Here is a 19,600-nt window from a genome sequence, read left to right as displayed (position 1 = left end):
GAACTTTTTAACTAACTAATCTATATATATAATGATGCTTAATTTTTAAAGTGTCTTAATTTGGATATATATGTGAGAGTAAATGGATTTTTGAGGCATTACTACCTATTCCAGCAAGTGGGATGAAGAACACTAAAAACACTATTAATGTCTTTTGGTTAATTCAATCCACTTGAGTCATTCAACCGACTTCGGGAGAATATAAATAGCCTCTCTAAAGTCTAAACAAATCTGAAACCAAGAGACAACATCTCAAACCTAGAATCAATGAATTTCGAAAATCCTCCATGAAAGCTCAAAGGTTCTAGATTTTCAAAAATTATGTATAAGGCTCTAAAGATTGGATCCAAGCATCCCAAAAGTATCCTTAAGGTCTAAGGAGTGTTCTTCAATCCTTGATAAACTTCCAATCATCCATTAATTCATTTTCCTCTAGTTTGAATTTGAAATTTTTATATTTTAGTTTTCAAGTTTGTATGATGTCTGATTGTTGAATTTTAGGATTGAAAATTAATCTTAAGATCATTTTTAAGCTATCTGTTTAGGTTAGAATCAATCAATCAACCATAAACAGAAAAATCCAAATTTGAATTAAAAAATTAAAAAAATGTATGTTGTTTTGGGGTTAATTCTCATGGATCACATCTCATAAAGCTTCCCAACATGATTATAATGATGTTAGGTACTTATTTGGATCATGTTTGATCCATCTCGATCATGTTTGATCAAAATCAAAATATTCAAAATAATTGGAGTTTTTGAGTCTTTAATTGGTCCAAATGAACAACCAGTGTTCTTGTTTTAGTACCAATTAAGCATATGAGGTATAAGGAAGCTATTGGCTAGCTCATTTCACCTAAAAAACCTTTAAAACTAAAAACCCGATTTTTGGCTACAAACTGTTATGAACAAATTGATCATCGTCAATGTCGATTGATACCTTGGGATGATGATCTAAATATTCTTTAGAGGTTTTTGAAGCTACCCAAGTCCTTGGATCGAAAAATCCAAGCCCCCATCAAAATTGCAAAACCTGCAATTTTGATGTTCTTGAGGACCGAGGCTTGTTAGCCTATGATCGAGAGGTCCGACCGAAAAACTTAACCTAGGTCCGACCGATGTTCTTCATCGATGAACGAGAAATACAACCGATGTTCTTCAGCTAGGACCGAGAGGTCCGTTGAGGATTTTTACATCTGATCGATAGGTCAGACCTATGACCGAGAACCTCCGAACCTAGGACCGATGCCTTTCACCTAGGATCGAGAGGTCCGACCGTGAGGTTATACATAGGACCGAGAACCTCTAAACCTAGGACCGATGACTTCCACCTAGGACCGAGAACCTCAGAACCTAGGAGTGATGACTTCCACACAGGACCAAGAAGTCAGACCTAGGACTAAGGACTAAGAACCTTTAAACCTAGGATCGATGACTTCCACCTAGAACCGAGAAGTCATACTTAGGACTGAGAACCTCCAAACATAGGACCGATGACTTTCACCGGGACCGAGAGGTCCGACCAAAAGGTATAACCTAGGACTGAGAAATTCCGACCCCGGTCGAGAATTCCTAAAACCTAAGACAGATGAACTTAACCCAAGGCTAACCTCGGACCAATGATTTTTATACTCCGAACGATAAATCTTAGCCAAAGACAGAGAATCCTTAACACCTCGACTAAGGCATTTTAGTCCGGACCGATTGGTCCAACTCAGGGTCTTATATCAGGATCAAAATATCAAGCAAGCATAAACTATATCGGGATCAAAATATCAAACAAGCATACAATATATTAGAATTTCATCTTCATGATTTGGTGGATGCAGGAATAAGCTTCTCCTGAAACAAAGACGAAGAAACATAGGTTTAGAAACGAAAAAACGAAAACAAAAAGTAGGCAGAATAGACTTGCCATTTCAAACTTTTAAGTTAAGGAAGACGCCGCCGAAATTGCTAACTCACGAAGAAGGAAGAAGAAGATGCTGAATAAGATTTAGAGGTTTCGCCGAATAAATAAGGCAGATTCTGTGTAGATGATTCGCTGTAGACTAAGAGGGAATTGAAGAGACGTCGAAGAGGGACCCGAAGAGAAGAGTGAAAGAATGTGAGGAAAATAGAAACAAAATATAAAATTAAAAGAATTCAAATGGTTGGTTATGTTAGATTCGTGGTCTTGTTTTCGCTACTCTTATTATTTAAAAAAAAAAAAAAACATTTACTCAAACAAACGAGCTGTAAGAGGTCAAGCGGTGAAAGATAAGTCATTCACAGCTTGTCAATGCGTGTGATTTTTCTTCATACGTTCATAGACCGTGATGTTGCCAAGTGGCAGTTTATTTTATTGTAAGATTATTATTTTTGTTGTTAGAAAAAAATAAAAAATAAAATTTGAATACAATATCACTCAATTCAAAATTTGTTTAATCTTCGGAAGCATCAAAGTTATCGTCTTGCAGAGTTTTCTTCATCACTTTGGCAAAGAATCAAGCAAGTGTGATTCATTCCCGACCCTCTAACTTGCTGCAATCCATTTGATTACTTTGACAACTTTCCATTACTTATATATATTTCTACCTGCCAGGTCTCGAATTGGAGCTATAAGCAGATCCCAGTAGATTTCGTCAGCTCAGTGATGCCTTTCGTTAGCACCTTAATGGGTTTTACTGGGTTCGGTGTTGGCGTCTCTGCCGGACTTATGATCGGATACTATTTCTTCATCTACTTCCAGCCTACCGACGTCGAGGTCTGCCCTATATCCCTGTCTCTTACATCTCATTTTGAATCTGAAAAAAATAAAGGAAATCATGATTTCTGTTGTTCGTGCTCAGGATCCAGTTATCCGGCCTTTGGTTGAGCAGGATTCCAAAACATTGCAGGACCTTCTTCCAGAGATACCATTTTGGGTGAAAAATCCAGACTATGATCGTGTATGGATTTCATTGTACCAATCAATAATTGCTTTTATTTGAATTTCAGTGAATTTAATTACTGACTCTTATTACTACTTGCTGTCATTGTTCTTACAAAGATTGACTGGCTAAACAAGTTCCTTGAATACATGTGGCCGTATTTGGACAAGGTACTTGAACTAAATTTTGATTGTGGCACCTAACCTTCATTTCACATCTTTAGATTCTTTTTGTTTCTCATAGGCAATATGTAAGACTGCAATTAGTATTGCTAAGCCAATTATTGCGGAAGAAATTCCAAAGTATAAGATCAATTCTGTGGAGTTCGAAACATTTACTCTGGGTTCCCTACCTCCAACATTTCAAGGTTAAATGGAACCTCTCTCTTTTCATTGATTTTGCATAATTGAGCCTATGTTTATATCAATCATTCATCTCATTTCTTTTGTTGGGCTTGACTCCATAGATATCATCATTATTTTCAGGTATGAAGGTCTATGTTACTGATGAACATGAGCTTATAATGGAACCATCCATGAAATGGGCTGGAAATCCTAATGTCAAGCTTGGTGTCAAAGCATTTGGCCTCAAAGCTACAATTCAGGTGTTGTAAGGAATTTTGTTGTTAATGCTCTAAATGCACATACTAATATGCAATTATGTCTTATTAAAAACGTGCTATTCTCTTCTTATTCCCAGGTGGTGGATTTGCAAATTTTTACGGTGCCACGTATAACCCTGAAGCCATTAGTTCCAAACTTTCCTTGTTTTTCTAAAATCTATATGTCACTCATGGAAAAGGTTCGACTCAATTCTTTTCTGTGAGAAATTGACCGATTCATTCATTTACCCTTTCCTGAGTCTTTTTAGCTTCCCTGTCTTTTTTGTTATCTGAAAACTCCTCTACTAGTATGGTATATTTCGTTGATTTTATATAATCAAAGATATTTACCCAGGGGTTGTTAGGATTGGGGTTATCCAAAAATAACCTGCTTATTTGAAAAATAATGATGAGTGATGATTTTGAGGAAATGAAAAATAAAGGGTTTTAATATATAATGATGAAATAAAAAATAATAATTTAAAATAGAGGGTATTTTAGTATTTTGGGTAATGAATTGAATGATGTGATGGAAGAGAGGAGTGGTATGATAGTTTTGGGCTATAGTTATTTGAATAACCCCAAACGAACAAGGCCCTAATTAAGTTTCATATGTCAAATTTGTGTTGATGCAGCCACATGTGGACTTTGGACTGAAGCTGTTTGGAGCTGATCTCATGGCAATACCTGGACTCTACAGATTTGTTCAGGTAGAACAGATGTTAGTCGTTAGCGATATCATTTGGAAAAGAGGAATTGGTTTGATCTAGATTTTCATGAATTTATAGATGGTGTGCTGCAGAAATATATGGTTCACTTATATGTTAGATATACCTTTGGCCTTTTTACTTTGAGATTGGTGCTTCTAATGCCAACATCTTAAAATATTTGATACTAAAAAGATAACTTACCTGAATTAACATTAATGAGCCCCAGTTAATTCCAGCTAATAATTTCTTAGAAGCAATGCAAAACTAGAATCGTTACTTAACGAGAATATTGAAAAGGCATAATGTAGTTTTGAGCCATGGGGCACACACCGAGGGTAGTTGAGATGACAAGAGGCTTGGATTTAGGGTGTACCACCAGCAGGCCAGGTTAGATTCTCATTGAAAGTTCCTGGATTAAAGTTGGAGGGTCATAAAAAAGATATTTCTAATGTGAACAGGCCAATTCGAAGCTGACATGTGGTCCAAATTTGAATAGTATTAGTAGATTATGATAAGGATTAATTGATTATGATAAGGATTAATTAGATTATTCCAAATTGGTTTATCTGTACACACATTTGTGCAGGAACTTATCAAAGACCAGGTCTCAAGCATGTATCTGTGGCCTAGGACACTAGAAGTACCAATTTTGGATCCAAATCAGTGAGTTCTTTCTAACTTTGTAAAATATATTCTACATCTCTTCCCTTCTTGTGTAGCCATACCAGATTTTTGAGTTTCCTTTGAATGGTTACTTCGATTTCACAGAGCCATGCAAAGACCAGTGGGGATTCTCCATGTGAAGGTTTTGAAAGCCATGAAGCTAAGAAAGAAAGATTTGCTTGGTGGTTCAGACCCTTATTGTAAGTTAAAGCTGACAGAGAGTAAGCTACCATCAAAGAAAACTACTGTGAAGCATCGGAATCTGAACCCGGAATGGAATGAGGAATTTAATATGGTTGTAAAGAATCCCAATACCCAAGCTTTGGAAATTCTTGTTTACGATTGGGAGCAGGTAGATGTTAAATGCTTGATGAAGCCCTTATCCCATCATCATTCATCAATCAATTCATTTACCAATTAGCCTTTAATTTACATTTAAAAAAAATCCACCTTTTCATCCAACAATAACAAATAAACCTGCCTCAAACAAGCACAAATAATTTCACTATTTGCTCTCCGTGCATGGATGTCTCAAGCTGTCATTCCTCGTTACAGGTTGGAAAACATGACAAGATGGGTATGAATGTAGTCCCATTGAGAGAACTTAAGCCTGAGGAAAAGACAGTTTTAACTCTTGACCTGTTGAAAAATATGAATACTGAAGATGCCCAAAATGACAAGTCTAGGGGCCAGCTTGAGGTGGAGCTCACTTACAAAGCTTTCAAAGAGGAGGATATGGCAAAAGATGAAGGTTCTTCTGAAGTAGTCAAAGCACCTGATGGTACTCCGGCTAATGGAGGCATGCTTGTGATCAAAGTTCACGAGGCACTAGATGTTGAAGGAAAGTATCATACGAATCCATACGCACGAATCATTTTCAGAGGAGAGGAGAAGAAAACTAAGGTAATTTTTTTTATTGCAATCAGGTCGAAGAGTATTCTACAGAATATCATTGTAGCAACTTTTCAGGCAAATAAATATATATGATATATATATATATATTTATGCAGTATGTAAAGAAAAATAGAGATCCAAGATGGGAAGAGGAATTTCACTTTGTACTTGATGAGGCTCCCATTAATGATAGGATACATGTGGAAGTTGTTAGTACTTCATCAAGGATTGGACTACTACACCCCAAGGTTTGGAACCCTAGATTTTTAGTTGGATAAAATGGTTTGTGTGAGTTGATGGTGGGATTGCATATTGTGGTCATCTTCTTCCATCTTCTTTTTTTGGGAAAACATCTTCTTCCATCTTCATTGCAAGTTGTTGGAGGTGAATTTAGAATTCATGATATATTCTTCTGTTTTATGACGTGCATCAGGAAACTCTAGGATATGTTGATATCAATCTGGCAGATGTTGTAAGCAATAAACGTATCAATGAGAAGTATCATCTCATAGATTCAAAGAATGGCCGAATTCAGATTGAGTTGCAGTGGAGAACTTCATCCTAATAACACTTCATACCTGTACCAGTGAAAGAAAAAGTTTATCAAGGTGAAATAAGTTATATACTATTATTGTTGTATAAGAGTCCTTTCTTTTGATTAACATGATGATGAAGATGCCTTTTGTTGTGTGCACTCAACAAAGTGATCCGTTATCTTGTAGATTGTGTCCTTGGATGGTGGTATTATGTTTCTTCTATTTTTGTTTGTTTGTTTGATTCATTCTCTTCAGATTGAGCGATACTCAGCTCATTCAACAAGTTGTGATTATCTAGAAATCATTACCAAACAAACCCTGATCAGAGCCCCTTTCCCACTACTCCAAGCAAACTATCGATTGATTGGCTATTTCATATTTCGCCACCTTGGGCGAAGCTCATTTTAGGGGTTAAAAAAACTGATTTTAATGTGCATTTTGATCTATAAACTTATTAACTATATATATATATATATATATAATCATTTATCCAAACTCATTAAATATATATATATATATATATATATATATAAATATATATATAATTAAAATGAAATGTACTATATATATAATTAAAATGAAAGGTAGAGTTTCTTATTATGAATCTTAATTCTTTTGTTATTTTGTATTTTTTTTAAATGATTAAATCTTAAATCAGTTTTTATATATTTATTTATTAAAAAAATTAACTTTCAACAATAAGGAAGTAATTTAAAAAATAATAATAGATATGGAATAATCTCAGTTAATCACGGTTTATCTTGACTTATTATAAATTTGAATTTTATTAAATTATTTATTATTTAATTAAATTTAATCTAACAGTTTTGTAAATAACACTTAATTATATTTGAAAAACAAAACCAAGACTATCAGGACTTTCGTCATCGGTAGAGCTGGGCAATTGAGTTTGATAAATACGAGCCGATATAATTCAACACGATATTCATACGGAACGAAACGATACGATATTATCTCACTTGAGTATTGGGTTGACACTAGGGATGACAATGAGGCGGTTCGGGGCGGGGAATGCAATTACCATTCTCGCCCCGTTTTAATTTCGAGGTATTTTTTTAATACCATCCCCGCCCCGTTCGGTTTTTTTCGGTTTCGGAAAATCTCGCGGGGCACCGTTAATAATTTTAATTTAAAAAAAATAAATAAATATTATACAATAAAATTATATAAACGAATTTTTTTAATATAATATATATATAGTAATATATTAAAATTTTATATTATTATAAAGAAATAATTTTAATACTCTTATAAAATATAATAAATAAATAAATATATTGGTGATTTAATATATTTAATTATGTTTATGGTATTCGGGGTGAAAACGGGGTGAAATCGGGGCGGGTCGAGGCGGGGGACACAAATACTATCCCCGCCCATCCTCGTTCAGTTTCGGGGAAAAAACTGTCCCAAACGGAACGATTCGGTTCGGTTTTCGCGAGGCGATTTTAAATTACCATCTTTAGTTGACACGATACAAGCAAGAGACGACACGATCACGATACAGTTACAAGTTTATATGATCGTAACACAGTTACGAGTTGACACAGACACAACACGAGTATAAACACGACACAAATATCGGCACAACATGAGCACGAGTATATACACGAAACACGACATAAACATAATTATTCACTTGACCTAAGTTACTCACATTAACATTCTCTAAACCTATTAAATTTTTATTTAATTAATAAATTATTTAATTTCATAAATATAATATATATAATTAAAATTAAACATATTAAAATACAATATTAAAAATATTAACTTAAATAAAATAAATTAAATGAATTAAAATGTGAGGTTATTAATAATTCTCTCCCATATTAAATTTATTAATTGTTTTTTTAATTTTTTAATTATTTATAATTTCAATTATTGTTAATACATTAAATAATAAATATATGATAATAATTTTAATTTTAATAATATAATAATATATATTTATAATTTCTAACCACCTTTCTCACTTTCTTTCTCATTTTCTTACTCAAACTATCCACCTTTACATTAATATTATCACATTACCACATCACTTGATTACTATTTAACTCATCAGATATTTTAAAATATCTTAAATCACTACAAATTTTTACAAGTTAATAAAAAACTGTATCTAACAAAAAAAAATTAAAAAAAATTTAATTTATAAAATTAATATTAATTAAAAAAAATGCAATAATGAATAGTTATAAAAATATATTTTTATCTAAAAATACTCAAACTACTCTTAATTATATTAAATAAAAAATTAATAATATATCAATTCTAATAATTTTTCCTAAAAAAAGTCTAAAAAAAAGTATGACAGTAATAATTGATTAATAGGTGTATATCACTAAATTATTTTAAAAAATCTTAAATCATTCTAAAATTTTAAAAGATAATAAAACATTTTAAAAAAAAATTCATTTTATCATAAAAAAATCTACATTAATTTTAATTATATATAATAATAAATATCATATACCTAATTTTAATTAGGTATAAATTCTTATTTAATATTTTAAAATTATAAAATTTCTCATTTATAATACTTAACTATATATATATATTTTAAATAAATTAGTAACTTTATAACAACACATAAATTAATTTTATTCAAATAATTATTTGTATGTTTTAAAACATATTCTACATTCAAATTATTATTAATGAAACTATAAATTTTATTTACACATTTTACATATTAAATTAACTTATTAAATTATTTTAAATTTTCTAAATTAAAATAAATTAATAATCATATTTTATAATTTTTATTTACAATATAATTAAATATATATAAATAAATAATTAATTAACATGATTGCAACTGTGTTGACACGATGACATAATTTAGTCGGAATAACACAAAACACGAACACGAATTTAAACACGAGTTAGCCCGACACGAATAAACTCGTAGACACGAATAACATAACACGAAAGTGTCCGTGAATCATAATATTTTGAGTGGGTCAAGACATGATACGTCATAGATAAGACTGAGACACGACACGACACAACACGACACAACACGACACGATTAATAGTCTAACACGATTTACCCGAGTCGAATATGAACATTTATGCACGATGGCTAACTCTACTAGGACTACAACAAAGTAACCGGTGAAACCGTAAAAAAAAAAAAATCATGAAGAGATCAAATCAATTGTCAGCTCTTAAAAAGATAAAATATTTTCACCTGAAAGTATTAAGACTCGAGAAACCTTTGCTGGTGGCTATTATACATGAGGGAACAGCCGCCAAGATTAACTGAAAGAGGCGAAAGAGGCGGAGTACAAGTCCCCCTATTGTACCAGGTCTGCCTTGTCTATCACTCATCCATCCCGCCGGCAGCGCATTATTGACTGGTGGGGTAACTCTTCTAATATTGGGTGGACTTTAGGTCAGATGTTCATATCTTGCGTTGATTTCTTGCGGTGATTTGCTTATCTACTCTTCCTGTGAAATGAAATAATCCTAGAGCCATTTTCTTCACGATGATGATCAGATATATATATATATATATATATATATATATATATATATATATATATATATATATATATATATATATATATATATATATATATATATATATATATATATTAGAAGACGAGAAGGAGATGATCAGATATCTTTTTGGTTTCAATTAAGTGGGTAGATTCATAAAGTGAATTCATTTTAGTGGAAACTTAAAATATATAATCTTCTATAAATAAAATATAAAATATATTTTAGAGAAAACCTTTGATTTACAAATTTTAAGTTTTTTATTTTAAAAAAATTATGAGATAGATAGAACCTCGGATAGAAAAATTTTAAAAATTTTGTTTGTTTCTTTTAAAAAGGATAAAAACATTTGAGGAGTGATAGTGTGAGAGAATTTTGGAGAGGGATTGATATGTCACTACATCAGTTGAAAAAATGATAAAGGGCGAGGAAAGAGAGAAAAGAGAAAAAATATTATTTTTTCAACGAATTAGATTGTACAACTCCTAGAGCTGAACAATGAGTTGGATAAATACGAACCGACACAATTCAACACGATATTTGTACGGAACGACGCAATACAATATTATCTCACTCGAGTCTTGTGTTGACACGATACAAGCACGAGACGACACGATCACAACTTGATTATGAATTTATACGATCATAACATGATTATGAGTCGACACAGACACAACACAAGTATAAACATGACACAAGTATAGACACGACACGAACACAAATATACACATAAAACGAGATAAACACAATTAGTCACATGACCTAAGCTACTCAAGTTAACATTCTCTTAACCTATTACGTTTTTATTCAATTAATAAATTATTTAATTTCATAAATATAATTTTTTAATTAAAATTAAATAGACTAAAATAAAATAATATAAATTAAATCAAAATATAAATAAAAAATAAAAATAAATAAATTATATGAATAGAAATATGAGTCTATTAATAATTCTCTTAGATATTACTTTTATTAATTACTTATTAATTTTTTAATTTTTAATTATTTATAATTTTAATTATTATTAATATATTAAAAAATAAATATATAATAATAATTTTAATAATATAATAATATATATTTATAATTTCTACCCACCTTTCTCATTTTCTTACTCAAAATATCCATCTTTACATTAACATTATTAAATCATCTCTCCCAATACATATTTATTTGTTTATCATCGGATCATTTAAAAAAATCTTAAATTACTCCAAAATTTTCCTAGTTAATAAGAAACATTACTAAACAAAAAAAAAATCTAAAAAAAATAAATAAATTTAATTAATAAAATAAAATTTTAATTTATAAAATTAATATTAATTCAAGAAAATGCAATAGTGAATAATTATAAAATTATATTTCAACTTAAAAAATTTCAAACTACTTCTAATTATATTAAATAAAAAATTAATAACATATCAATTTTAATAATTTTTTTCGAAAAAGTATCCACTATTCTATTGCAATAATTGATTAATATTTGTATTTCACTAAATCATTTAAAAAAATTTAAATCACTCTAAAATTTTAAAAGTTAATAAAACATTTAAAAAACTAAACTTTATTTTATCATAATTTTTTTTATTACATTTCATTATATATAATAAATATCATATACCTAATTAAATAATTAATTATAAATTATTATCTAACATTTTAAAAATTATAAAATTTCACATTTATTATATTTATCTAACTTTATTTGGATAATTATTTTTATGTTTTAAAACACATCTCAAATAATTGACATTCAAATTATTTTTATGAAACTATATGTTAAAATTTATATTTTTACACATTTTACATATTAAATAACTTTTTAAATAAATTTAATACATTTAACTTCTTAATTTAATTTAAAATTTCTAAATTAAATTAATAATTATATTTTATAATTTTTACTAACAATATAATTTAATATATATATATAAATAAATAATTAACATCAAGAGTCAAGACACGATGACAAAATCTAGTCGGAATAACACGAAATACGAATTTAAGTACGAGTTAACACAACTTGAATAAACTCGTATACACGAATAACATGACACGAAATAGTCCGTGAATCATAATATTTTGAGTGGGTCAAGACACGAATAAGATTGAGACACGACACAACACGACACGATTAAGAGTCTAACAAATGTAAGGCAACCTATGCTGTTGCATAAGCCCTACGCCCCAACTTTATAGAGCTCCCATTTTTAATATTTAATAGTATTACTATTAATCTTATTTTCCTTTTTTTCTCCTATAATATTAAATATATATTATATAATATATATATATATATAACTTTTTTATGTCCTTTTTAATATCTTATTTTCGTATTATAATATATTAACCAATTATATATCATTTTATATTATTAAAAAATAAATTACTATTTTAAGGATCCCAAAATTTGAATTTGTATTTGGACCTACATCCTCAAGGCAACCCTAAGTTAAAACATTAAGAGAAAGATTTTAATCGGAGTCTCCCATTATCAATGGGAGTACAAGATCAATAATAAATCTTTTATTACTAAATTAAAATATTAATTTTAAAAATCTAATATTTTAGAGACTAATAAAAGTTAAAATCTAAATTTATTTATAAAGACTTGCGTTAACATTGAATAAACATAAATATAATTTTCAAGTTAGACTAAAGTAGAGACGAGAGATCTAAAATAGTCTTTCAATCGCATTTGTATATGTAAATATTTTTATAAATTGATAATACATTCCATGTTTAACAATAACATGAAATTTTAGTTTTGAAGTTATTTTACTCTCTTTCAGACTATGAACTCTTGTGTTTTAGTTTTCGTTATGTTTTTATTTGAGATAAACTTGATAATATATTAGACTATATTAGGTCTATTCTGAAATAAAAACAAATAATTTATAGTTAAATTAAATTAGTTTTATATATCATAAAATAAAATATCTAAAGATTGCATATATTAAATACTATATTTTGATTTACAAAAAGTTATTGAAATAAAACTATTAAGATTAGAGAGACTTGAAAATTAAACCTCAAATATGTTCGAAAATTAAAATAAATTTACTAAAATCAATTGATTCGTTAATCAAAGTTTGATCTTTCTCAAAACTTTATAATGGAAGCATTATTCTAATTTCTAAAAAGGAAATTAATAATTATTTATAATTTTAATAGACATTGTTTATTTATAATTATTATAAATATTATTTTAGTATATATATCGATATACCTAAAATTTAAAAATCTTATACATTCACCGTAATGATAATTTCAGTATTGGTGTCATACTTTACCAATTTTTTCGATATACCGAAAAAATCGATATTTTTGATATTTTGCGGTACAATATTCTCACTATACTTAAATTATCGGTAATTTTTCACATAGTTGTTTTAATAATATTTTTATATGGTGTTTGGAATAATTTTACACATAGTATAAATTTTTATTCATATTTAATTTATATTGTATGAGAATATAACTGGTCCTTAAGTTGTAGAGTTTTTTTTGTCACAAAGTTTTAATTTTATCCTTTGTTAATATTATTATTATTATTATTATTATTATATAAATTGAAATTATCTCATTTATAAATTATAATTATGTAAAAGTAATTAAATTTTGACCCAATTTAGTTTCTTATAAGGTGAAAATATAATTCCAATTCAATTTATACACCTCTAAACATTATCTTATTATTTTTACTTGAAAATTTGAAAAGATTCAATATGTGTTATATTTTTTATCAGGGAATATATATAAAAACATTTAAATTGATTAATCACATACTTAATTCTAATAAATGATACAATTTTTTTTCTATATTACAGTTGGAAAAGAAAATAAGGTTTATCACTTCATATCATCATCAATATCAATAAATTTTATAAAAAATAAATAAATATAAGGGTGTATTAAGAGGTGCTAGTGGCCACTATTAGATCTAATTTATATAATTAAATGAGAACCTCCTTCTTTTTTTTTTTTTTTTTTTTTCTTCTATAAATCATTTCTACAATTCTTCATATCTACGAAAACAACAATATTTATCAATTACTCATTAATCATTTAACTATATTAATAGTTCATCGTCCTTACTTGTTGCCATCGAAGACACTAAAGATTGTCCAAGTATCCAAAAGAATTCCAATAGAAATTCCCAGCTTTACCTTTGAAATGATGCATAAAAAAACATTAATAAATCTCTTACCTATACCCAAATGATTGAATGAACAAGTTGGGTGAATAACTGCATAATGATAAATGCAATGAATTAGTTAGATATATGAAAATATATTTGACATTAATTTCCAATCGTGCATCACAATTTAGTAGTTTAATAAGACTTCAAACCTTTTTATTATCCCACAATTCACCTCATTCTTGAGATAATGAGATAATGAGAATTGTAATGAATTAGTTAGCCATATCAAAATATATTTGACATTAATTTTCAATCAAGAATAGATTATAGATTATAACAAGAATAAATTTAAGATAATTGAGTGAGTTTCTCATGACATTGTTTATTTTTGTATCAATAATTTCAATATAAATTAAACTTAGTGACCTTTCCATGAATATAAATCCAAATATAACCCAAAAACCATCAATGAATTTATGAATCTAAATTATAGGAAGATTGATATAATCTTATTTTTCAAATAATATCTTCTAATTTAGACGTAAATAAAAAAATGTGAGAAATAGTCAATTGATGATATAACAATATTTATAAAAAAAACTAATATAAACCTTAGAATGATCAACACAGTTTGTATTTAAGATTTTTTTTCTTTCTATTTAGTGATAATTTCTGTTTGTATGAATAAAGTTTGTCCACGAAGACTGCAACTTTAACTTCGAAGAATAGTAACTTTTGAGATTTTAGTTGATCTAAAATTTAATATTATTGAACATAAAAATACGTTTTTTTGGTATCATCTGAAGTGAAATAGGTTTCTTATTGACAAATAAAACATAAATGGCTCAAAACTTAGAATTTGTAACAAGGATTTCAATATAAGTAAGTAAGATAATGAAAATATTATTAAAAATATATATTGATCATATAGTACTTAATAATAAAATATTTTAAATGAAAATATGTGGTATGTTTGATTGTAGTTTTCTTTTTTACTCTTATAATTTTGAAAACTATTAATTATTGTTCTTAGAATTTGTTCGAATAATTTATCTCTTAAACTAAATCATAATCAAACTTAATTTAATTCACTTTCATCACCTAAATTATCTAATTCATTAATAAAACACTAAAATATTATTTATTTACAGAAATTAAAATTAAAATTATCATTATAAATTAATATAGTTTAAATATTTTTACCAAAAACTACTCACCTCTTCAAAATATCAAACTCAATATTTTTTAAATAAATTAATATTTATTTAAATAATAAAAAATAACTCTAAAAGAATTCTCAAATATTTTTTAGTGATCTAATATTAAATATTAATGAAATATATATTTTAAATAGAAAGATGGCATGGTCATGCATCTACTTAAAAAAATTAAAGAGGTTTAACTTTACCTCACTAACTGTTTAAAAACCTTTGTATTTACAAAAAAAAATAAAAAATATTAGTTTTATTCATTTAGTACTGCTCAAAATCTCGGATCCCCAACATAATTGTCACTTTAAATTATCCTAGTGTAAGTATACTTATACTCAAAAAAAAATAAATTATTATGAAATATTTTTTTATCAAACAAATATTTAAAAAAAAGACTCAATAAATTTTCAAACTAACCCAACACAACAAACAAGCTCACTTCATTGTCTATGGATTTAATATGTATCAAGAGTGTTGATACGAATCTTACATGGCTTATATCACAACATAAACTCCTCATTTGAGCAGAAACTAGCTAGACAATAGGCATTAAGAATCTCCAATAATATGTAGAAAATTCTTCAAAGTCAAGATACCATGAGCCAAACCTATCAGTATCCTTCTTGGCTTGGGGAAATTGACGCAGAATTTGAACTCTTGATGCGGTTAGAATTATCTGAATTAAATCCTAATAATATATGTGAGAAAATAGTACTACGATTAACGATTAGCAAAAGCGTACCTGTACTCATCTTCTCTTTCCTTATATTTGAAAGATTCTTTAATCTTCTCTTCCTTTAGAAGTGGAATGGATCTTCCAATTGATGAGTAAGTCAAATTTGTTTTCTCTCTCTGTTGATGAGGACACAAAGAGAAAAATGAATTGTACATCAATTGGGGACCATACCGTTACAAAATAATCATAATGTTAGTTATTTTGGTTTGAACATTTCTAATTTAGCCCTTTCATATAATTAAAAAGTTCACTTAGGTATCCTCACTTTATATTCATGACAAATACACCCTATAAGCCTATAAACTTGATTTCACATTAGATCACATTATTTTGACTTAATTAAAAGATGATATTTGTACAATTATTTATTATAATAGTGACCCATAAATTCTAACAATCTCCCACTAGATCACGTATTACAAAAATAAATGTAACAATCATAATGCGCCCGAAGTTTTGTGTTATCTCATTCATATGTTGTATAAACAATTTTATCAATTAACTGTATCAATATAGGACCAAAGATCTCGTCGTTGTATTTATTCACAACTATACCCAACAATGATCACATAAATTAATACAATTAACTGACAAATCATATCTTGATTGTGAGGAATGAAAATTCCATTCATGGTGATCTTTTCATGTCAATTTTCAATTGGTCCTACTTAAGTGAGATCAAACTTTTAACATTATTGTACAAAATATCCTTAAACATTATCACAATTGAAAAAAACATAAGTGTATACACAAATACTTTACAGTCATAGAACAACAATGTAATATAAACTCCCACTCAAACTAAAGACCCTCAAATACTAAAATACCCATGTGAGCAGTGTGCTCATGAAAGACCTTGGGTACCAAGCCTTTTGTAAGAGGATCTACTAACATGGAGTTTGTTCTTATATGTTTTATGCTTAATTGTCTATTTTGTACCCTTTCTTTAACAACAAGGAATTTAATGTCAATAAATTTTGACTTTGTTGTAATCCTGTTGTTATTGGAATATAATACGGCTGATCTGTTGTCACAGTACAATTTTAGTGGTCTTTCAATTCCTTCCATAATACGCAGCCCTATGAAAAAAATTCTTTGCCATAAATCATGATTTGATGCCTCATAACATTCTATGAGTTCAGTTGCCATGGTAGAAGAAGCTACAAGAGTTTGTTTAGCACTCTTCTAGGATATAGCTCCTCCAGATAACAGATAAACATAGCCTGAAGTCGATCTTCTACTATCTTGGCATCTCACAAAATCAGAATCAGAATACCCAATGATCTCAAACTTATTTGACCTCTGATATATGAGCATGCAATCTCTTGTTTTCTTTAAGTATCTCATAATCCTTTGGCTGCTTTTCAATGATCTAATTCCGCATTACTAAGATATTTGCCTAAAACTCCAACAATATACGCAATGTCAGGACGCGTACATACTTGAGCATACATCAAACTCCCAATAACCGAAGCATAGGGAATTGATTTCATTTCTTCAATTTGAATATTTCCTTTTGGGCATTGATTGAGACTAAATTTATCTCCTTTAGCGACAGGGGTATCTAAAGGTTTACTATCAAACATCCCATACTTTTTAAACATTGTATCAATATAGTTTCTTTGAGATAACCCAAGGATACCTCGAGAACAATCTCAATGTATTTGGATTCCTAATACAAAAGAAGCTTCGCCAAGATCTTTCATCTCAAAATTCTTTGATAAAAAACTCCTGGTTTCATACAATATTCTTAAATTATTTGTGGCAAGTAGTATGTAATCAACATACAAAATCAAAAAATATGTTTACTCCAAACAAATTTATGATACACACATTCATCAACGACATTTACCTCGAAACCAAATGAGATAATAATTTGATGAAAAATTTGATACCATTGACGAGAAGCTTGTTTGAGCCCATACATGGATTTTCTCAATTTACATACCATATGCTTTGAGTCTTCCGACACAAAGTTTTCTGGTTGCACCATATAGATTGTTTCTTCAATGTCTCCATTGAGAAATGCTATCTTGATGAGCCTTATATTTGTCAATATTACCCTTTGAATACCGTTTGGTTTTAAAAATCCATTTACAACCAATGTGTTTCTTTTCTTCTAGTAACGTGACAAGTTCCCAAACTTTATTGTCTTGCATAGATTTATACTCTTCGTTCATTGCACAAATCCACTTTTCAGAATTAGTATCCTTCATAGCTTGTTGGAAGCTGATAGGGTCATCTTCCATTATACTACCACTATCCTCATTTTCTTAAAGAAAAACTATATAATCATTTGATATAACAGTTCTCCTTTTTCTAGTGGATCGTCTTAAAAGCACTTGATCTTGAGGTTGTTGAGTTTGTTCTTCATGAGTTTGTTCAAAAATTTCTTGTTGCTCTTGATTTTGAACTTGATCATCAATAGAAATAAAATCCATATCAATGTCAAAATCATTTGGGATATGAATCAAGTCTTCCTCAATAGGAATTGTTGAATCCAAATTATTTTCAAAGACAAAGTTATTTCTCCCTTCAAACTCAATATCCTCAAAAAATATTGCAGTTCCCGTCTCAAAAATTGTTTTTTTAACTTTGGATCATAAAATTTATATCCCCTTGATCATTTAGAGTTCCCAATAAAATAACTGCTAACTGTTTTGGGATCAAATTTTCTTTCATTCGGCCTATAAGGCCTTGCCTCAGCAGGACATCCCCAAACATGAAAATGCTTTAAACTAGATTTACGACTAGTCCAAAGCTCATAAGGTGTTTTTGTAGTTGCTTTACTTGGTACTCTTTTTAAAATGTAGGCTGCAGTCTTTAGTGCCTCTCCCCATAAGGATTCTGGTAATGTCAAACGACTAATCATACTCCTTACCATGTCCTTAAGAGTACGATTACGTCTTTTAGCCACACCATTCATTCTCGGTGAATCAGGCATGGTGTATTGTGGGACAATCCCACACTCCTCTAGGTATCTAGCAAAAGGTCTTGGACGTTGTTTACCTGAACCATCATATCTACCGTAATATTCACCACCACGGTCAGATTTGACTTTCTTTATTCTTTTATTGAGTTGGTTTTCAACTTCAACTTTAAATAATTTGAACACATCCAATACTTGTGATTTTTCATATATTAGAAATATGTATGCATATCTTGAGTAGTCATATATAAATGATACAAAGTATTGTTGACCATTCCAAGAAGATGTAGGAAATGACCCACAAATGTCTGTATGTATCAACTCTAAGAAGTCAATTACTCTTATTGCACACAATTTCTTTATTTTAGTCCGTTTTCCTTTAATGCATTCAATACATACATTAAAGTCTGAAAAATCAATTTTATCCAAAATTCCTTCAAAAACAAGTCTTTCAACTCTATTTCTAGAGATATGTCCTAATCGCTTGTTCCATAAGGAACTTGAATTTTCATTATTTATTTTACGCTTAGTAACATGTGATTCCACATTCAAGGTTTCATTATAAGAAGCAATTGTTTCAAGCAAATAAAGATTATCATAAGCTATAAGTGAACCGGTTCTAACAATTTTAGAATTAATAGATAAAGTTAAATTTTTATTTCCAAATGAACAATGATATCCCAATTTGTCCATACAAACAACATAAATCAAATTACGTCTAAATGACAGTACA

General features: G+C 28.8%; 1 protein-coding gene across 2 annotated transcripts; it reads left to right on the top strand.

Moving 5' to 3' along the window:
• The first annotated feature begins 2,400 nt into the window (after positions 1 to 2,400).
• LOC124923655 (synaptotagmin-2-like) lies at positions 2,401 to 6,538 on the top strand. Of its 2 annotated transcripts, none has more exons than XM_047463618.1 (13): positions 2,401 to 2,490; positions 2,585 to 2,746; positions 2,832 to 2,930; positions 3,032 to 3,082; positions 3,156 to 3,279; positions 3,398 to 3,516; positions 3,612 to 3,713; positions 4,149 to 4,223; positions 4,810 to 4,886; positions 4,992 to 5,238; positions 5,442 to 5,789; positions 5,897 to 6,028; positions 6,214 to 6,538. In XM_047463618.1, exons 2-13 carry the CDS (start codon positions 2,636 to 2,638, stop codon positions 6,343 to 6,345), a joined length of 1,617 nt encoding a protein of 538 aa, XP_047319574.1. In that variant the 5' UTR covers positions 2,401 to 2,490; positions 2,585 to 2,635; the 3' UTR covers positions 6,346 to 6,538. The 2 variants fall into 2 exon arrangements, with proteins under 2 accessions (XP_047319574.1, XP_047319573.1); XM_047463617.1 differs by having other exon boundaries at positions 2,429 to 2,494.
• Positions 6,539 to 19,600: the final 13,062 nt, after the last annotated feature.

Source organism: Impatiens glandulifera, chromosome 2 (assembly GCF_907164915.1).
Source record: "Impatiens glandulifera chromosome 2, dImpGla2.1, whole genome shotgun sequence".
Lineage (NCBI taxonomy): Eukaryota > Viridiplantae > Streptophyta > Magnoliopsida > Ericales > Balsaminaceae > Impatiens > Impatiens glandulifera.
The sequence above is the reverse complement of the archived record's forward strand: the minus strand, read 5'-3'. Positions and strand labels throughout refer to the sequence as shown.